Below are 22,318 nucleotides of genomic sequence, written 5' to 3'. Positions count from 1 at the left end.
CCCACTGTCCAGTCCCTTCCATGTCTGATGAGTTGTCTTTGGGAATGGTTCCTGTTCTGGGCCAACAGAAGGTTTGGGGAACATGGCCGCCGGGATTCCTCTAGTCTCAGTCAGACCATTAAGTATGGTCTTTTTATGAGAATTTGGGGTCTGCATCCCACTGATCTCCTGCTCCCTCAGGGGTTCTCTGTTGTGCTCCCTGTCGGGGCAGTCATCGGTTGTGGCCGGGCACTAACTAGTTCTTCTGGTCTCAGGATGATGTAAGTCTCTGGTTTACATGGCCCTTTCTGTCTCTTGGGCTCATAGTTATCGTGTGACCTTGGTGTTCTTCATTCTCCTTTGATCCAGGTGGGTTGAGACCAATCAATGCTTCATAGATGGCCGCTTGTTAGCATTTAAGACCCCAGACGCCACATTTCAAAGTGGGATGCAGAATGTTTTCATAATAGAATTATTTTGCCAATTGACTTAGAAGTCCCCTTAAACCATAGTCCCCAAACACCCGCCCTTCCTCCGATGACCTTCAAGGCATTCAGTTTATCCCGGAAACTTCTTTGCTTTTGGTCCAGACCAGTTGAGCTGACCTTCCATGTATTGAGTATTGTCCTTCCCTTCACCTAAAGCAGATCTTATCTACTAACTAATCAGTAAAAAAACCCTCTCCCACCCTCCCTCCCTCCCCGCCTTGTAACCACAAAAGTGTGTGTTCTTCTCAGTTTATACTATTTCTCAAGATCTTATAATAGTGGTCTTATACAATATTTGTCCTTTTGCCTCTGACTAATTTCACTCAGCATAATGTCTTCCAGGTTCCTCCATGTTATGAAATGTTTCACAGATTCGTCGCTGTTCTTTATCCATGCGTAGTATTCCATTGTGTGAATATACCACAATTTATTTATCCATTCGTCCGTTGATGGACACCTCGGTTGCTTCCAGCTTTTTGTTATTGTAAACAGAGCTGCAGTAAACATGGGTGTGCATATATCTGTTTGTGTGAAGGCTCTTGTTTCTCTAGGGTATATTCCTAGGAGTGGGATTTCTGGGTTGTATGGTAGTTCTATTTCTAACTGTTTAAGATAACGCCAGATAGATTTCCAAAGTGGTTGTACCATTTTACATTCCCACCAGCAGTGTATAAGAGTTCCAGTTTCTCCGCAGCCTCTCCAACATTTATTATTTTGTGTTTTTTGGATTAATGCCAGCCTTGTTGGAGTGAGATGGAATCTCATCATAGTTTTAATTTGCCTTTCTCTTAATGGCTAATGATCGAGAGCATTTTCTCATGTATCTGTTAGCTGCCTGAATATCTTCTTTAGTGAAGTGTTGTGTTCATCTCCTTTGCCCACTTCTTGATTGGGTTGTTTGTCTTTTTGTGGTTGAGTTTTGACAGAATCATATAGATTTTAGAGATCAGGCGCTGGTCTGAGATGTCGTAGCTGAAAATTCTTTCCGAGTCTGTAGGTGGTCTTTTTACTCCTTTGGTGAAGTCTTTAGATGAGCATAGGTGTTTGATTTTTAGGAGCTCCCAGTTATCCGGTTTCTCTTCGTCATTTTTGGTAATGTTTTGTATTTTGTTTATGCCTTGTATTAGGGCTCCTAAGGTTGTCCCTATTTTTTCTTCCATGATCTTTATCGTTTTAGTCTTTGTGTTTAGGTCTTTGATCCATTTGGAGTTAGTTTTTGTGCATGGTGTGAGGTATGGGTCCTGTTTCATTTTTTTGCAAATGGATATCCAGTTATGCCAGCACCATTTGTTAAAAAGACTATCTTTTCCCCAATTAACTGACACTGGGCCTTTGTCAAATATCAGCTGCTCATATGTGGATGGATTTATATCTGGGTTCTCAATTCTGTTCCATTGGTCTATGTGCCTGTTGTTGTACCAGTACCAAGCTGTTTTGACTACTGTGGCTGTATAATAGGTTCTGAAATCAGGTAGAGTGAGGCCTCCCACTTTCTTCCTCTTTTTCAGTAATGCTTTGCTTATCTGAGGCTTCTTTCCCTTCCATATGAAGTTGGTGATTTGTTTCTCCATCACATTAAAAAATGACATTGGAACTTGGATTGGAAGTGCATTGTATGTATAGATGGCTTTTGGTAGAATAGACATTTTTACTATGTTAAGTCTTCCTATCCATGAGCAAGGTATGTTTTTCCACTTCAGTAGGTCCTTTTTAGTTTCTTGTAGTAGTACTTTTTAGTTTTCTTTGTATAGGTCTTTTATATCTTTGGTAAGATTTATTCCTAAGTATTTTGCTACTTGATATTTTTATTTTAGAATTTGGTGTGAGGAAAGTACTATCTTTCCCTGAGGAATGGTGTAGTTTCTCTTGTTGGAAGAGAGCTATAAAACAGTCTGGCATGTTTAGCTTTTATTCTTCTGCCTTTTAGGAAACTCCAAATGAAATTTGAAGGCAGAATGGGTAGTGTTTGGGCTGGAATCCAGTCAACTAGGTTAGTGGCCCTAGGCAAGGTCTCTAACAAATCTCTTTGTACCTCAGCTTGTTCATCAGTAAGATGGGATAGTAATAGTCTATGACCCCTAGGGCTGCTGTGAGGCTCCGTCATTTGAGCACGTGGAGGGCTCAGCAACCTGTGGCTGTGTGTACTAAGTGCCCCATGTGTGTTGGGTCACCATTCATTATGATTGTTATCATCACAACTACCACGTGACCCTTATTGTTGGTATAATTGTGTTTCCTTTGGTTTTTAATTTCTCTTTTTAACTTTATATATATAAATATATATATTATTAGAAACATTCGTTTTTTTATTGCCACTTACAATTTTTATTTCCACAGATTAGGAAACTGAGGTTCTGAGAGGCCAAGCCACTTTCACAGTGTTGCGTAGCTGGCAAATGGCAGATTCGCGCATCCTACGCGGATCTGGCTGGCTCAAAGCCTGTGCTATTGTCTACTATTTCCTAGCTTCTATACTAGTTTCATGGCCAGAAGTTAAGAGAAGTAAAAACAGTCAATTCACAGTCATGGGTTGGATGCTCTTGGTTACAGAGTTATAGAATGTAGTATCAGTGGAAATCTATATGGTTCTTCATGTTTCCTAGTGTTTGACAACTTAAAGAGTTTTGGGGCGATGTCCTGTAGAATTTCCACTGGCTTTATACTTATAAACGGTAGAAGCACCTGCCTACAAATTGTACAGTTAATGTGCTCAGCTTCTAACCGAATGATTGGCGGATTGCGTCTACCCAGAGATACTTTGAAAGAAAGGCCTAGCAATCTACTTCTGAAAAATAAGCTATTGAAAGCCCTTTGTAGCACAGTTCTACTCTGACACCCATGAGGTTGCCATGAGTTGCAATCAACTCCATGGCAAATGTTTTTCTTTCTTTTTTTTTTTTTGTGTGTGTGTGTGTGTGTATGCTTTAGACGAAGGTTTACAGAGCAAATTAGTTTCTCATAAACAACTAATACACATACTGTTTTATGACATTGGTTGCCAAACCCATGACATGTCAACACTCTCCCCTTCTTGACCTTGGGTTAACTGTTACCGACTTGCCTGCCCCCTTCTGCGTTCTTGTCCTTGCCCTTGGGCTGGTGTGCCCATTTAGCTTGTTTTGTTTTGTGGGCCTGTCTAAGCTTTGGCTGGAGGGTGAACCTCAGAAGTGACTTCAGTACTGAGTTAAAAGTGTGTCTGGGGGCCATACTCTCAGAGCTTCTCCAGTCTCTGTCAGACTAGTAATTCTGCTCTTTTTTTTTTTGTGAGTTAGAATTTTGTTCTACATTTTTCTCCAGCTCTGTCTGGGACCCTCTATTGTGATCCCTATCAGAGCAGTTGGTGGTGGTGGCCAGGCTCCATCTAGTTGTGCTGGACTCAATCTAGTGGAGGCTGTGGTGGTTGTGGTCCATTAGTCCTTTGGACTGACCTTTTCCTTGTGTCTTTGGTTTTCTTCATTCTCCTTTACTCCAGATGGGGCGGGACCAGTGAAGTATCTTAGATGGCAGCTCACAAGCTTTTAAGACCCCAGATGGTACTCACCAAAGTACGATATAGAACATTTTCTTTATAAACTATGTTATGCCAATTGAGCTAGATATTCCCTGAGACCATCAGCCCTCAGCCCAGTGATTCGAACCCTCAGGGAGTTTGGATGTATCTGTGAAGCTTCCATGGCCTTGCCTTGGTCAAGATGTGCTGACTTCCCGAGTATTGTGTACTGTCTTACCCTTTACCAGTTACCACTTATCTATTGTTGTCTTAGTTATCTAGTACTGTTATAACAGAAATACTACAAGTGGATGGTCTCAACAAACAAATATCAGATGACAAAATGGTAGACAATTGCACAATACTGGGAATCACGGACTAGCTAAGTTGTTGACACACATTTTGGGGGACACAGTTTGATCCATAACAATTGTCTAGTTAGTGTTTTTCCCTCTTCACCCATCCCCTCCCTCATATCCATCAATGATTGTTTCTTTCTGCGCAGAAACCTTTCATGAGACAATTTTGTGGTCTCATACAGTATTTATTCTTTTGTGATTGACTTATTTCACTCAGCATAATGCCCTCCAGATTCATCCATATTGTGAGCTGTTCACAGATTCATCATTGCTCTTTATGTTTGCGTAGTATTCCATTGTGTGTGTGTACCATAGTTTATCCATTGATCTGTTGATGGGCTTTTAGGTTGTTTCTATCTTTTTGCTGTTGTGAGTAATGGTGCAATGAACATGGGCGTGCATATATTTATCCCTGTGATGGCTCTTATTTCTCTAGGATATATTCCTAGGATTGGGATTGCTGGATTATATGGTATTTCTATTTCTAGCTTTTAAATTAAGCACAGTATCATTTTCCAAAATGGTTTTGCAATTTTACATTCCCACCAGCAGCTCATTAGAGCTCTAATCTCCTTGCAGCCTCTCCAACATTTATTATCTTCTGTTTTTTGATTCCTGCCAGTAATGTCAGAGTGAGATGGTATAATATTGTAGTTTTGATTTGCGTTCTCTAAAGGTTAGTGATCACGAGCATTTCTTCATGTGTCTGTCGGCCGTCTGAATGTCTTCTTTAGTGAAGTGTCTGTACATATCCTTTGACCATGTTTTAATTGGATTATTTTCCTTTTTGACATAGAGGTGTTGGATTTTCCTATGGATTTTAGAAATGAGACCGTTGTTGGATTTTTCATAGCCAAAACATTTTTCCCAGTCTGTAGGTTCTCTTTTTACTCTTTTGGTGAAGTCTTTTGATGAGCACAAGTGTTTATTTTTTAGACGATTCCGGTTGTCTAGCTTATCTTCTGGTGTTTGTGTATTTTTAGTTATGGTTTGTGTCCTACTTATACTGTGTATTTGGGCCTCCAGAGTTAACCTATTTTTTCTTCTGTGGTAGTTATGGTTTTTGGTTTTATTTTTAGGTCTTTGATCCATTTCGAAGTAGTTTTTGTCTGTGATGTGAGGTATGGCTCCTGTATAATTCTTCAAAAAAAAAAGGGCATCTAGTTTTACCAGCATCATTTGTTAAAAATACTGTCTTTTTGTCATTTAATGGACTTTGGGCCTTTGTTGAAGATCAGGTGACTGTCGGTGGATGGATTTACATCTGGGTTCTTGATTCTGTTCCATTGCTCAGTGTGTCTGTTGTTGTACCAGTACCAGGCTGTTTTGACTACTGTAGCTGAATAACAGGTTCTGAGGTCAGGTAGTGTGAGTCCTCCTACTTATTCTTCTTCTTTGATAGAGCTTTACGTATCTAGGGTCTCTTTCTCTTCCATATAAAGTTAATGATTAGTTTTTCCATATCGTTACAAAATGCTGTTGGTATTTGGATTGGGATTGCATTGTATTTGTAGATCGCTTTGGGTAGAATTGACATTTTCACCATGTTGAGTCTACCTATCCATGAGCATGGTCTGTTTTTCCATTTTTGTAGTTCTCTTTTGGTTTCTTGCGGTAGTGTTTTATAGATTTCTTTGTATAGGTCTTGTACATCCCTGGTTAGCTTTATTCCTAAGTATTTTATTTTTGGGGGTGCTAAGTGGTATTGTTTTGCTGATTTCCATTAGTAGTTCTCTTTATTGGTGTGTAGGAATCCAGCTGATTTTTGTGTGTTTATCTTGTATTGTGCTACTCTGCTGAGTCCATTACTTTCAGTAGTTTTCTTGTGGAGTCTTTTGGGTTTTCTATGTATAGTATCATATCATCTGCAAACAGGGATTGTTTTACTTCTTCCTTACCAATTTGGATGCCCTTTATTTCTTTTTCAGGCCTTATTTCTCTAGCTAGGACTTCCCACACAATGTGAAATAGGAATGGAGATAAAGGGCATCCCAGTCTTGTTCCTGTTCTCAAAGGGAATGTTTTCAGCCTCTCTCCATTAAAACAGTGATGTTGGCTGTTGGTTTTGTATAAACCAAAAACCAAACCAAACTTACTGTCGAATCGATTCTGACTCCTAGCGATCCTATAGGACAGAGTAGAACTGCCCCATAGGGTTTCCAAGGAGCACCTGGTGGATTCGAACTGCCGACCTTTTGGTTAGCAGCCTAGCTTTTAACTGCAGTGCCCTCTGGGCCCTTTATTATGTTGAGATATTTCCCTTCTATACCTATTTTATTGAGAGTTTTTTTATCAGGAATGAGCGTTGAACTTTATCAAATGCCTTCTGTGTCATTTGAGATGATCATGTGATTCTTTCATTTTATTTATGGGGTGGATTACGTTGATTGATTTTCTAACATTGAAACATCCTTCTATACCTGGTATGAATCCCAGTTGGTCGGGGTGTATTTTTTTTTTAGCTCTGATGCTGAATTCTATTGGCTAGAATTTTGTCGAGAATTTTTGCATCTATATTCATGAGGGATATTGGTCTGTAATTTTTTTTTTTTTGTAGTGTCTTTGCCTGGTTTTGGTATCAGGATTATGCTGAATGAATTCAGAAGTATCCTCTCCTTTTCTATGTTCTGAAATAGTTTTGAGTAGTACTGGTGCATGTTCTTCTCCGAATGTTTGGTAGAATTCTCCAATGAAGCTATCTGGGCAAGGTTTTATTTTTTGTTGGGAGTGTTTTTTTTTTTTTTTTAATTCCTTTTCAATCTCTTCTCTAGTTACGGGACTGTTCAGATTTTTAACTTCAGTTTGTGTTAGTTTAGGTAGGTAATGTGTTTTCAGGAATTTGTTCATTTCCTCTAGGTTTTCATATTTGTTGGGGTATAGTTTCTCGCAGTACACTGTTATGATCCTTTTTATTTCAACTGGGTCTGTTGTAATGTCCTCCATTTCCTTTCTTCTTTGTTGTATAGCTAACATTTTGATTTTGTCCCTTTTTAAAATGTGTGCATCTATTTCTATAAATTGACCTCTGAGTACTGAGTTTGCTGTGTTCCAAAGGTTTTGGTGTGATGTGTTTTCATTTTTATTTGATTCTGGGAATTTTTAAATTCTATCTTTGATTTCTTCTATTACCCGGTGATTTTTAAGCAAGGCATTATTCAGTTTCATGTATTTGATTTTTTTTCCTTGCTCTTCCTGATATTAATTCCTATTTTGATGGCTTGTGATCAGAAAGGTTGGTTTGTATTATCTCAGTGTTTTGGATTTTTGTTGAGGGTTGCTTTGTGGCTTAAGATGTGTTCTATTCTGGAGAACATTCCGTGTGTGCGGGAAAAGAATATATGCTTTGCTGCTGTTTGATGGAGTGTTCTGTATATGTCTCTGAGGTCAAGATGGTTGATTGTAGCCTTAAGATCTTCTGTATGTTTGCTGAGTTTCTTTCTAGCTGTTGTGTCCTTTACAGAGAAGGGTGTGTCGAAGCCTCGTGCTATTATTGTGGAGCTGTCAGTTTCTCTTTTCAATGCTGCTAGGATTTGTTGCATGTATTTTGAACCCCTGTCATTAGGTGCATAGATATTTATTATGGTTATGTCATCATAGTGGATTGTCCCTTTGATCATTATATAATGTCTTTCCTTGTCTTTTATGGTAGATTTTGCCTTAAAATCTATTTTATCTGAGATTGGTATTGCCATTTCTGTTCTTTTTTGATTGCTGTTTGCTTGATTTATTTTTTTGTCTTCCTTTTATTTTTAATATGTCTTTGTATGTAAGGTGTGTCCCTTATTAGACAGCATATTGATGGTTCATGGTTTTTTAATCCATTCTCTTTCTCTCTTTATGGATACATTTAAATCATTTCCATTCAATATGAGTTTATTGCTGTCCTTTTTTAGTGCTTTTTTTTTTTTTTGTAGTACTTATGTTTTCTTTGCTCCTCTTACTCTCCTGTGCTGAGTTCCTTTTGTATGTGAAATTTCCTTTTGTTTCTTTTGTTATTGTAGATTTTGTGGTTACTGAGACTTCGTTTATCTTCTTTATTTTGATGAGTAGGTTTGTTAACTTTCTTTGTGGTTACCTTGAAATTTACCCTTATCTTCTTAAGTTTCAACTAGTGTTTCATTACTTGATATCACCTTGACTTCCCCTGCATTTGAAAGTTCTATATCTATACTGTATATTCCACCTTTTATTGTTCTGACATTGTCATCATTTAAAGATTGACATCTTTAGCCCTGTTTTATATCTTTTAGTTTTGTTTTATCCGTGAGAATTCATTACCTAGGTCGGTATTTGGCTGATACTGACCTGTGTCCTAGATTCAAGCTTTTATCTGATGTTGGTTCTCTAACCAAAGGACTCCTTTAGTAATTCTTGTACGTTTGGTTTGATTTTACAAATTCCCTTAATTTTTGTTTATTTGGAAGTGCCCTAATTTCGCTGTCATGTTTGAGAGAGAGTTTTGCAGGATATATTATTCTTGGTTGGCAATTTTTTTTCTTTCAAGGTTTTATATATATCTTTCCATTGCCTTCTTTCCTGCGTGTTTCCTGCTGAGTAATCAGAGCTTAGTCTTATTGTTTCCCCTTTGTATGTGACTTGTTTTTCTCAGGCTGCTTTCCTGATTCTTTCTTTGTCTTTGGTTTTTGCTAGTGTGGTTATGATATGTCTTAATGACATTATTTGGGGGTCTGTCCTATATGGGGTTTGTTGAGCTTCTTGGATAGTCAGCTTTCTGTCTTTTGTGATATTAGGGAAATACTTTATCAGCAACTCTTCAATGATCCTCTCTGTGTTTTCCATTTTCTCCTCCCTGTTCTAGAACTCCAACCGCATGTAAATTTTGCTCTTGATTGTATCCCTCATATTTCTTAGGTTTTCTTCACTCTTCATTATTTTCTCCAGTTTTTCCTCAAAGTGGCATCTGCGGATTTATCTTCAATTTTGCTGATTCTGTCTTCTGTTATTTCAGATTTGCTCTTAACACCTTCTATTGTGTGGTCCATTTCTGAAGTTTTGTTGTTTATCTTTTAGATTTTTGATTGCTGTTTTTGTATGATTTCAAATTGTTTATTTTGACATTTTGTTCTTACATTATTTTTCAGAATTCTTGCATTGCTTTGTGTTTTTCTTGATTTTGGCTGTGTTTTGGTAGGTTTTGTCTGTGTTTCCTTGATTTTGTCTGCATTTTCCTTGATCTCTTTCCTAATCTCTTAGAAATCCCTGAATATTAGACTTTTGTATTGCATATCAGGTAGTTTGAATGCCTTTTCTTCTACTGGAAGGTCAACTGGTGCTTTATTCTGGTTGCTTACTGGAGCCATCTTGTCCTGTTTTTTTTTTTTTTTTTTTTTCATATGTTCTGATATTGTATGCTGCCCCCAAGACATTCAGGTATTTGCTTATTTATTGATTATATGTTTATTTAGTCCTGCTTTTTTGTTTTGTTATATCTGGGTGAGTGGACCAGGTGTACTTTGTTGCTTGCTCATCTGTGGGTGCTATAGTTCTCACCACATTCTTGTGGTGTGCAGGGACAGTTGCTCAGCTCTGGTGCAGCAGGGCAGATCCAGTAAGAAGGGAAGGGGCGAAGATGGATTGTGTATCTGAAGTGTGAATCAGGCCAGGCTGGAGTGGGGTTTCTGTGGTCTGTGGGGGGTTCCTGAGCCAATGGGGAAGAGCCTGGGGTCCTGGTCATGTTCTTTCTGGACTATGGGTTGTCGTGTGGAGGAGAGAGGAAGGAGGGTGGGGTGAAAGCAGGGCAGGGGAGCTAGATGGAGGGGGGCTATAGGGTGTGGTTGGTACTCTGGTTCCCAGCTGTTGTGGTGCCATGATGGGGCAATTATATCTGCTGTTCACCAGAGAGGTGGAGGTTGTAGGAGCATGCTTTTGTGGTTACTAGGTGAGAGAGTCTGGGCTTCTTGAGTTGCAGCCAGCAAATGTGATCTTACTTAGCCCTGGATGTATCCACAGTGTACCTCTGTCTTCTACTGGGAATTCTGTGGAGGTGCCTTTCTGAGTGTAGGTTGTTGGCTTTATTCCAAGATGGCAACACTGAGTCATGCTGTTTGGTCAGGAAACTTGACTCTTTATTCCTTTACCGTTTTTTATCAGTTTCTTAATGACTTCCAATCTAGTGCTTTATCCCTTCATTTAAGGTTCAGGGTTCTAGGATTTATGTCTGTATCTGCTTTACTTGGTTTTTCAGGTCTTTGTTGCAGTAGGATGGCTTAGTGCATCTGACTAGTCTGCTGTCTTGGCTCTGCCTTCCCATGTTTGTTTTTTAATGCTTGAAAGAAATCTTTGCAGCACATTTTCCTAATGCAATACATCGTTTGATTTCTTGACTGCTACTTCCATGGGTGTTGATTGTGGATCTAAGTAAAATGAAATTCTTGATGTCAATATTTTCTCCGTTTATCATGATGTCGCTTATTGGTCCAGTTGTGAGGATTTTTGTTTTCTTTCTGTTGAGGTGTAATCCTTACTGAAGGCAGTAGTCCCTGATCTTCATCAGTAAGTGCTTCAAGTCCTCATAACGTTCAGCAAGCAAGGTTGTATCATCAAGCAAGGTTGTATCATCTGCATTTTGCAGGTTGTTAATGAGTTTTCCTCCAATCCTGATGCCACATTCTTCTTCACATAGTCCAGCTTCTCAGATTATTTGCTCAGCATACAGATCAAATAAATATGGTGAAAGGATATAACTCTATTTCATATAATGCTTGGCACTTCGTAGTTGAGTTTTTTTTTTTTTTTAGTTTGTCATGAACAAAACTAGTTATTGCAGTGACAGTTTCTATATTTGGTCAGTATTTTCAACAGTACTAAAACTTTTATAATAAATAATAATTTGGATATTCTAACAGTACAACATTTAGAATGTGCTTTGTTTCTTCCTTTCCTTTCCCTCTTCCCCATTATGTTCCCAAAGGATTTAGAGTATCGTACATAAGTATATAATTTTTTTTTTTAGTGAGATAATTGGGATAAAGGGAAAATAAAATGTAAGAAAATAATGTGAAGCCAAAGATGAAAATCTACTAAGTCAGGACCATTTCCAGCAGTGTGTTGGCAAAATGAACTTCTGGGCCTGACTCAAGAGCATCCTTGGTGTGCATGACACCAGGACAGGACTTGAGGCCTGATACAGGTCCCGTCCCCATGAGTGGAGACTTTTAACACTTGATTGGTGGTAAGGCCTGACCTGAGTTGACATACGGCTCTTCTGCATCTTCACTTGCTGTTGTTAGGTGCCGTCTAGTCAGTTTGGCTCATTGTGACCCCACGTAGAACAGAACAAAATGCTGCCCAGTCCTGTGCCATCCTCACAATCATTGCTATGTTTGAGCCCATTGTTGCAGCCACTATGTCAACCCATCTTATTGAGGGTCTTCCTCTTTTTGGCTGACTTTCTACTTTATCAAGCTTGATGTCCTTCTCCAGGCCGTGATCCCTCCTGATAACATGTCCAAAGTACATTAGACGAAGTCTTGCCATCCTCACTTCTAAGGAGCATTCTGGCTATACTTCTTCTAGGACAGATTTAGTTTTTAATGTCTCTACTTACCCCACTTTATACATTGTACTGCAGAAATGTTAATGCATTGATTATGGGGTTCTTTCCCAGTCCCCCTCCCCAAAAGAGGTATGTAACACACAGCATACACACCACATATGCTCACAAAATCTGGAACATTCTGAATTGCAGACACTCACCTGGCCACAGGGGATTTGAACCAAGTCTTGGGGCCTCTCCCCTGGAACACAGCGACAGGACAGAGCACTGGTGACTGTCTTGGGGGCCATAGCTGGCCTGGTGTGATTCTGGTGTGACAGCAAAGTGAGCAAGACTACTAGAGGGAAGGTCAGGTGCCATGCCCTAGGATCCCTGCAGGATAATGTTGTTCAAGCAACTGAAGGTGAGACCTTTCATGTGGAAGGAATGCTGCCAGCAGAAGGCTCCAGAAGAGCAGGTGTTGACTTCCTGGCCAGGTCCTGCATACAGCAGCTGAGTTGAGATCATCATGCTCCAGGCTGACTCCCTTCCTGCCCAGTTTTCTGCAGTCTTTCCTCACGCTCCTGTTCTAAATTCGGATGGCAACGAGGAGCCTCTTTGCACAGTTTCTGTCCCACATAGGGACCGAGCTAAGGGGCAGAAACATTCTAGGGTGAAATTCACCCTTGCCTTGTGCTTGACTTCAGCTTTGTTATCTAGCAAATGGGAATTCCACCTGTTTGTCCGTCTGTCCATCCATCCATCCATCCATCCATCCGTCCATCCATCCATCCACTCATTCATTTAATAAGCATTTATTTCCAATCAATTGCTGGGCTAGGGGCTGGGGGTGATGACAACAACAAGTGAGATAGTGATAGTGACAACTCTTTAGGAACTCCAGAGTACCTGGCCATTGGGAACCTGCTATTTAGTATTCTGGGCTTGTATTACCTCATGGGGCATTTCACCCTTTATGACACCTGTCATATTAGCTCCTCAAGGTCCATAGGGAGGCAGGGGTAGGTATTATTACTCCTACATTATAGACAAAAGGTGACTTGAAAGACTGATTCTCAGTGCAGGATTTTGATATGTTACTTGGCTGGGAGCAAACCATTAGCATTTTAGTTAAGCTCTTCCTAGTGTTTTTAATTTTTTATCTTTTGGGGCCTATTCCCACTGCCACTGAGTTGATTCCAACTCATGGTGACCCCATGTGTTATAGAGTAGAACTGCTGCATAGGGTTTTCTTAACTTCAGTCTTTATGGAGGAAGATCTCCAGGTCTTTCTTCTGTGGTGCTTCTGGGTGAGTTCGAACCACCAACCTTTAGATTAGTTGATACGTGCAAACTGTGCTACTCAGGGACCTTGGGGCCTATAGATAACTGGTATATAAAGTCTCTGCAAAATTGAGATCTAATTCTATATACATATTTATATTTAGTTTTTTCTACATCATTACATAGTTTTCATAAACGTGATTTTCTTGTGTGCACACCATTTTATCATGGTTCACTTTCTGGACATTTAGATTTTCTAATTTTTCACTGTTGTAAATTACTTGTACAGAATATTCTTGTTTGTGAGTTATGATCCCTATCTCAGATGATTTTATATTATGCATTTTTGGTTATGAAGTGACCGGACCACTGTATGGGCCTGTTTGTATGTATGCAGCCTATGCTTTGCTGCATGTAAATTGTACCAGCGATCATAGCAGTATAGGCCAGTGCTAAAAATGGAAAGAAGAACCGTCAAAGTAAAGAACTGCCTTCTATTCACATTTGGATTGTGAGAGTGCAGGTTGTTCATATTGACCTTTAGTGTTGTTCAGAGGTATACAAAGACCGTGTTGTGTGGTTCCTGACTGAACAGGCATGGACAGTCAGGCACGGTCTCTTTCATTAATAACAATAGCTGCTTGTGAAAGTAAGATCTAACAGGAAAACAGTGAAGCTGAAGAGTCAACAGAGGGCTGCACACATACTTACTAATAACCCTTCCTGTCTTGAGGAAAGGACAAACAAAAGCCTGATTTCTTACCCTGGACATGTGTGTCCTGGTATTTTTGTCTGATTGTTTCTATTGACATACACTTTAGTGCCTGTCAGTGGTTATGGGTCCTTATTCATGAGGCTCAGAACAGTTGCTGGAAGGCCAGCCTCCAGGAGAATGCCTTGCACCCACAGTCCTCTGGCTTCCTTGGTCCCAATTATCAACAGCAGGTGTAACTGTTCAGAAAGAATGTAGTAGCTCTGCTCCTTGACCTGAAGTATTTCCAGACCATTCCTGCCTGGATCCACATTTCCTTTTCCTCTGCAGATTTTCTGTTGCTTTCCATGTCCCTTTGAAGGGATGGCTCTTCTTGCCCGTCCCATGGGCCTTGTTGGCTGTGACAGGTGTGTGTGAGCCACTTGACGTCTGGTCCCCCCAAGCTGGCTGTGTGTCTGCTTCTGCCCCTCCACCCCACATGAGTGGACTCAGGTCCAACTACATGATGGTGAAGGTAATGGACTCTCTGGCTCTCTGCTGCCCAGTCCTCAGTGAGCTCTCTTGGGAGGGCTCAAGGGAAGGCTTGTTCACCTTGTGTGGCTTTGACTATCAAGACACCAAGGACTACACAAATGTCTCCATTATTTTCTAGGACATAAGAAGTCGAGGAAGGACAGGCCCTCGAGGGACTGGCGTGAGCGGAGGAATGCCATCCGGCTCACCCACGAGTACACAGTGGAGACCTTGGTGGTGGCTGACGCCAACATGGTCCAGTACCACGGGGCAGAGGCAGCCCAGAGGTTCATCCTCACCGTCATGAATATGGTAAGTGCGGGACATGAGCCTTTATGCAGGGTGCGCTGTGTACTCCCTGACAGGTGCTCAGGAAGCGGGTGCTGTATCTTAACCATCTCCCCAATTAAGGAAGAAACTGGGAGGCGGGGCTGTGCACATATCCTGTGAACGCTGGGTATTGCAGAGGGATGGGGAGTGCCTGCGTTGCCGACGCCACCTTGGTCATGGCTCTTGGTAGTGTTCAGGGGCCTGGGCCTGCTCAGTGAGTTGCCCCTGCTTGTAATTTATCACCAGAGGCTTTCCCAGACACTGCCATGTGCAAGACCCACTCCAAGGGGGACACAAAGTTAGCCAACTAGTGGGAGGAATCAAAGAAAGCGTAGTGTGAAACACAGCTTGATGTGCTCCCTGAGGGCCTGGCAGGAAGGAGGGAGAGTGTTTGAACTGAGGACCCAAGGAAGGAGTCATGATGTAGCCTGTGTCTACATCAGACTGTTGAATGGGATAGGGGGAAGCTTTCTTCACATGATGGCAGGGAGGCCCGTGGAGGCTACAGTCCTCAAACTTTAGGCATGGAAGGATCTTAGCATGCATCCCAACTCACCCATTCATCCCTTTTCCTAACAAACATTTTAAAACCTACAGGCATTGCAGGAGATGCTGGGGATACAAGTACCAAAAAGGCCCTGTCCTTCCCTCAGAAGGCAGTGGCACTGACAGGTGAATAAAGCTGTCATGTCACAAGAGTATCTGCAGGGTCATCGTGGTGGAGTGGAGGGTGGGGGAGTGATTACATCCAGTAGGAGGGAAGCTTCGTGAAAGGGAGTCTTAAGCTGGGAGAGAATAAGGGTTGGCCAGATTGGGGGTGGGGTGAAGAGGAAAGATGGGATGAAGAGGAGAGCCTAGGTAGGTGGAAGCAGGGTCAATGGGGGCTGATTGGAGGGAAGGTGGGGTAGAGGTTAGAGTGTGGGGTTTAGATTCAGGCAGGCCTGAGTCAAATCCCTGCTCTGCCACTTACCAGGGGAGAGGCACAGGCAGTGTCGAAACCACTCTGAGCCTGCCTCCTGACCAGTGGGTCAGGGTTGTTAGTTCCTGTCACAAGGAAGGTATAGTGTTGGGCAGCCAACAGCTGTGTAGCTATGGGACAGATGTAAATGGGAGGCAAGAGGTTGAGCAATCAATATGAGGGGGGAGAGTGATGGAGGTTCTGGAGGGGACAGGCAGGAGTGGGTGGGCAGGGCACCTTCTTGAGGCCCTGGTTGTGCTGGCTGTTGTGGGAGGTGGCATGCCTCAGTCCCCAGGTTGCAGGGTCTCTGGGCCAGGTGTCAGTCAAGGTGGAGCAAGGTCAGCAGATGGATCTTTGCCTGTGTTTGGAATTCTGTTGCTAAGCAGGACTGTGGGGCTTTTAGAGGTAGTTTGGGTGAGGCTGTGGGTGAGTCTGGGCACAGAAGCTCAGATGAACCCTTGGTGTTTCATCCCTGGTGGGATCCAGCTCTGGGCATTGGTAGGTGGGACTGCGGTAGCTGGGCAGCCAGAGTGGCATGCAGTGGCCTGAACAGAGGGCCCCAGGACTGCATTCTCCGCTGTGGTGGAGACAGAGTCTAATAGCTCATTTTCTTGAGTATGCCCAGTAGCTAAAGGAGCCAAGGAGACCCAAAGGCAGAGAGGCTTGGGAACATCACGAAGGCCACATAGGAAGTTGCCATCCCAGTCAAGCCTCTCCCTTAAATGGTCACAGGAAAAGAGATTTTCATAAACCCAGTCCTGGGCTTAATGGGTGTGGTAACACCCACAGGGACCCTGCTTGGTTTAAGATACTTTTCAGTGCCTACTTTAGGGACCCATATCTTTTCATATAGGAGTCCCTGGGTGGTACAAATGGTGAAGCACTCAGCTACTAACAGAAAGTTTGGAGGTTCGAGTCTACCCAGAGACTCCTTGGAAGAAAAGCCTGGTGATCTGCTTCTGAAAAGTGACAGCCTTGAAAAATCTGTGGAGCACAGTTCTACTCTGACACGCATGGGGTCACCATGGGTCAGAGCTGACTCCGTGGCAACTGGTTTTGTTTTTTGTTGGCCTCTATGTGTGTGGGTACACTGGTGGTTCAGTCGTAGAGTTCTCGGCTTCCGTGCGAGAGACCCAAGGATGACTGCCAGCCAGTGCACCTGGGCACAGGTACCACCCACCTGTCACTGGGGACTTGTGTATGGCTATGGTGCTGAATAGGTTTCAGCGGAGGTCTGCTTCAGCCGGTGAAAACTCTGTGAATCACAACGGTCCAACCCACAGCCGATCATGGGGCTGGTGCAAGACTGGCAGTCTGTTCCAGTGTGCGTGGGGTCACCATGAGTTGGGGGCCAACTTGACAGAAACTAACAACAATGACATCTACAGGTATGTGCCAAGTTACATTTGTTGGGGCGATGTCTGACCGCATATGTGTCTGTGGTCCTGTAAGGTTATAATAGCATTCAGAAATCCAGACTGGAGAACAGGACATAGTAGAGGTACCCTACTAAGTACTGTAGATCCTGTCTGTCTGTCACTAGCTCTCCGGATCCAGCATCAGCCCTGGCTGTGGGGCAGCAGGGGGAAGGAGTTGTCCTGGCATCCCCCGGAGGATGCCTGTCCCCCTGTGCTTGCCTCAGGTAGGGACCGTGCAGATGCCTCCAGAACTGCCCAGAGGCATATACCTTGAGGCTGCTGTCCCACTAGGCCAGGATGCCCAGTGCATCATGCCAGGGACAGGCTCCTCCCAAAGCAGCGACCACTGAGCGGCCTGGGCTGCGGTGGTGGTGGGAGGAGGAGCAGAAAAAGTGACTGGGGGAGGAGGCAGAGGCAGAAAAGAAGATGGAGGAGGGGCTGGTAGGGCGGGAAAGGTAGGCAGGTAGAAAGAAAGGGAAAGCCAGTGGCGTGCCTGGAGTTGGCCAGCTGCATGGCAAGTGCGTGCTTTGGTGGGAGCCAGGCATGGCTTTTGGAGACCAGGTGGTGACTATGCAGGACTGTTGACAGTGGAGTCAAAGTTTTCATGCAATCCCTTGGCACAGCTGTGGCAGCGCGGATCCCAAGGTCCCCAAGGGATTGTCCTGCACGCCTCTTTGCTGTATATGGTGTTCGTACCAGGTCCAAATCACATAAAGTCTGATTTCACAGAACATATCGTGGGCGTTAAGCAACACATACCTGTATCTGTAACAAACTCAGCTGGTCCTTTTCACACCCTTAGACATGCCCACTTTAACGTTGAGGTTGTTTCAGTAGCATTTGGAAAATATATGCATTACATAGAGTTAGTTTGGACCCAACTGCCGTCCTTACCTGACAGGCTCTTCTGCAAAGCACACCTGCTGTGCAGGCCCTGGAGAGCCATCAACTGGTGCAGTTTGCAAGGCATGGGCCTCTGTAAGTGTAGAACAAGGGCCCCAGGCTACCCCCTTGGGAAATAGGTACTATGAGAGTTCCGTTAACTGGTCCCGGTGCTTGGCACTGGTTTCTGAGAAATATTTTCATGCTCTTCGTTTGCACAACTTCAGATCTCCATCAGAGGTGTTGTTAATGGTGGGATTGCAGTGCTGCAGTCTGCCCAGATGAAACCCCGGGTGAGGGCAAGTGGTGCCTGACTACATGCCAGACTCTTTCATCTGCAGATAATTTTATTTCATGTATTTATTTAATTGTCCAGGGCATAAGTGCAAGGAATGAACATCCATTATGATAACTAAAGTAGTCATAAAACAGAGCTGCTACTTCGATATTTGTTTTCATCATTTATCATCTGGTCAGGGGGATTGTTTTTATCACAAGGCAGGGAGGGATGGTACATAGGGATCACTTCCCCCTGCTGTGTACTGGAAGGACTGAAGTAAGTGCCTGATGGGTCAGGGCCTTGGGTTTATCACACACCCCTCACTGTGCTGCAGCTGCCTGTACTAAGACTTCAGACTCAAGAGCCCACTGCTGAGGGCAAATCTGGGGCAAGACACATTAAATTTGAATTTAGGGCTTTCCTGGCCTCTGTAATACCGGCAGTCCCACTGCGGTGAAGGGCAGTGTCTTCACATTTAGCCCTTGGTTATCTGGACTGCAGCTTCTTAGTCAGTGTGATCACACCAGAGCACTGTGCCCCCTCACACTTTCTCTGATCACTCAACCCTTTTCTGCTGCTCTAGTTGGCAGTCACTATTAAGTAAATTTAAAAATATGTTACATTTGGACATTAAAACCAAACCCATGGACGAATCCTGGCCAAAAGGGGGAAAATGCAGAACAGAATATCAAGTGCTCATGGAACCCAGACTTTCTGGAGCCATGGAGGGTGGATGAACCCCTGAAACTATTGCCCTGAGATAATCCTTAAACTTTAAATAGAAAGTATCCCCTGAAGTCTTCTTAAAACCAAACAGTTGTTATTGTTATTAGGTGCCTTCAAGTTGGTTCTGAGTCACAGCGACCGTATGTACAACAGAGCGAAACGCTGCCGGGTTCTGTGCCTTCCTCATAATCATTGTTACACTTAAGCCCATTGTTGCAGCCATTGTGTCAGTCTACCCTCTACTTTACCAAGCATGATGTCCTTCTCCAGGGGTTGTTCCCTCCTGATAACATGTCTAAAGGATGTGAGATGTAGTCTCATCTCCTTTGCTTCTAAGGAGCATTCTGGTCGTACTTCTTCCAAGACAGATTTGTTCGTTCTTTTGGCAGTCCACGGTATATTCAGTACTCTTTGCCAACACCACAATTCAAAGGCATCAGTTCTTCTTTGTCTTCCTAACTCATTGTCCAACTTTCGCATGCATATGAGATGATTGAAAACACCATGGCTTGGGTCAGGCACACCTTTGTCCTCAAGGTGACATCTTTGCTTTTCAACACTTTAAAGAGGTCTTTTGCAGCTGATTGCCCAATGCAGTGCGTCTTTGGATCTCTTGACTGCTGCTTCCATGGGTGTTGATTGTGGATCCAAGTAAAATGAAATCCTTGACAACCTCAACCTTTTCTCCATTTACCGTGATGTTGCTCATTGGTCCAGTTGTGAGGATTTTTGCTTTCTTTATATTCACTTTATATTCACTGAAGGCTGTGGTCTTTGATCTTCACCAGTAAGTGCTTCAAGTCCTCTTTACTTTCAGCAAGCAAGGTTGTGTCATCTAAATAACGCAGGCTGTTAAAGAGTCTTCCTTCAATCCTGATGCCCTGCTCTTCATATAGCCCATCATCTTGGACTATTTACTGAGCATACAGATTGAATAGGTATGGTGAAATGATACAACCCTGACACACACCTTTCCTGATTTTAAACTATGCAGTATCCCCTTGTTCTGTTCCATCAACTGCCTCTTGATCCATGTACAGATTCTACATGAGCACGATTAAGTGTTCGGGAATTCCCATGCTTCACAATGTTATCCATAATTTGTTATGATCCACACAGTCCTTCTGGTAGTCTCTGCTTTCAGCCAGGATCCATCTTACATCAGCAATGATATTCCTGGTTCCAGGTCCTCTTCTGAATCCAGCTTGAATTTCTGGCAGTTCCCTGTCAATGTACTGCTGTAGCCACTTTTGAATAATCTTCAGCAAAATTTTGCTTGCATATGATATTAATGATAATTTTCGATAATTTCCACATTCAGTTGGATCACCTTTCTTGGGAATAGGCATAAATATGGATCTCTTCCTGTAGATTGGCCAGGTAGCTGTCTTACAAATTTCTTGTCATAGACAAGTGAGCACTTCCAGCGCTGCATCTGTTTGTTGAAACATCTCAATTGGTATTCCGTCAATTCCCAGAGTCTTGTTTTTTACCAGTGCCTTCAGTGCAGCTTGGATTTCTTCCTTCACCACCATCAGTTCTTGATCAGATGTTACCTCCTGAAATGGTTGACCATAGACCAATTCTTTTTGGTATAGTGACTCTTTGTAGACCTTCCATCTTCTTTTGATGCCTCCTGCTTTGTTTGGTATTTTCCCCCATGGAATCCTTCACTATTGCAACTCAAGCCTTAAATTTTTTCTTCAGCTCTTTCAGCTTGAGAAATGCTGAGCATGTTCTTCTCTTTTGGTTTTCTATCTCCAGGTCTTTGCACATATCGTCATAATACTTTGTCTTCTTGAGCCACCCGTTGAAATCTTACATTCAGCTATTTTACTTCATCATTTTTTCCTTTAGCTTTAGCTGGTCGACATTCAAGAGTAAGTTTCAAAGTCTTTTTTTGACATCCATTTAGCTCTTTTCTTTCTCTCCTGTCTTTTTAATGATCTCTTGCTTTCTTCATGTATGATGTCCTTGATGTCATTCCACAACTCATCTGGTATTCAGTCATCAGTGTTCAATGCATTAAATCTATTCTTGAGATGGTCTCTAAATTCAAGTGGGATGTACTCAAGATCGTACTTTGGTTCTAGTGGACTTGTTCTAATTTTCTTCAGTTTCAGCTTGAACTTGTATTTGAGTAATTGATGGTCTGATCTGTAGTTGGCCCCTGGCCTTTTTCTGACTGATGATATTGAGCTTTTCCTTCATCTCTTTCCACAAATGTAGTCGATTTGATTCCTGTGTATTTCATCTGGTAAGGTCCACGTGTATGGTTGCCATTTATGTTGGTGAAAAAAGGTATTTGCACTGAAGAAGTCATTGGTCTTGCAAAATTCAATCATGTGATCTCCGGCATCATTTCTGTCACCAAGGCCATATTTTCCAACTACTGGTCCTTCTTCTTTGTTTCCAACTTTCACATTCTAATCACCAGTAATTATCAGTGCATGTATATGTATATTTGATCAATTTCAGACCGCAGAAGTTGGTAAAAATCTTCAATTTCTTTATCATTGGCCTTAGTGGTTGGTGCGTAAATTTGAATAATGGTCGTATTAACTGGTCTTCCTTGTAGGCATATGGATATTATCCTATCACTGACAGCCTTATACTTCAGGATAGATCTTGAAATGTTCATTTTGACGATGAATGCAACGCCATTCCTCTTCAATTTGTCATTCCCAGCGTAGTAGACCACGTGATTGTCCAATTCAGAATGACCAATACCAGTCCACTTCAGCTCACTAATGCCTATGATATCGATGTTTATGCATTCCATTTCACTTTTGACGATTTCCAATTTTCCTAGATTCATACTTCGTACATTCCATGTTCTGATTATTAATGAATGTTTGCAGCTGTTTCTTCTCATTTTTAGTTGTGCCACATCAACAAATGAAGGTACCGAAAGCTCGACTCCATCCGTATCATTAAAGTTTACTCTATTTTGAGGAGGCAGCTCTTTCCCAGTCGTATTTTGAGTGCCTTCCAACCTGAGGGGCTCATCTTACAGCACTATATCAGACAGTGTTCAGCTGCTATTCATAAGGTTTTCACTGGCTAATTCTTTTCAGAAGTAGACTGCCGGGTCCTTCTTCCTAGTCTGTCTTAGTCTGGAAGCTCAGCTGAAACCTGTCGGCCTTGGATGACCCTGTTGGTATTTGAATACTAGTGGCATAGCTTCCAGCATCACAGCAACACGCAAGCTCCCACAATAGGACAAACGGACAGACATCTGTTACTAGTTAAGCTAAACTATTGTTTGGTTTAAGAAGACTTCAGGGGATATTTTTGGTTTAAGATTTAAAAATTATTCCAGGGCAAGAGTTTCAGGGGTTCATTCACCCTCCGTGGCTCTAGGAAGTCTGAATTCCATGAGAATTTGAATTCTGTTCTGTGTT

At 42.4% G+C, this 22,318-nt stretch overlaps 1 protein-coding gene across 1 annotated transcript in view; it reads left to right on the top strand.

Moving 5' to 3' along the window:
* ADAMTS17 (ADAM metallopeptidase with thrombospondin type 1 motif 17) overlaps positions 1-22,318 on the top strand; it is a 473,699-nt gene that overhangs the window by 72,627 nt on the left and 378,754 nt on the right. Inside the window, exon 4 of the mRNA XM_049905242.1 lies at positions 14,460-14,632. Coding sequence (XP_049761199.1) covers positions 14,460-14,632 — 173 coding nt within the window. The remainder of the gene's footprint in view (positions 1-14,459; positions 14,633-22,318) is intronic.

This window comes from Elephas maximus, chromosome 13 (assembly GCF_024166365.1).
Source record: "Elephas maximus indicus isolate mEleMax1 chromosome 13, mEleMax1 primary haplotype, whole genome shotgun sequence".
NCBI lineage: Eukaryota > Metazoa > Chordata > Mammalia > Proboscidea > Elephantidae > Elephas > Elephas maximus.
The sequence above is the reverse complement of the archived record's forward strand: the minus strand, read 5'-3'. Positions and strand labels throughout refer to the sequence as shown.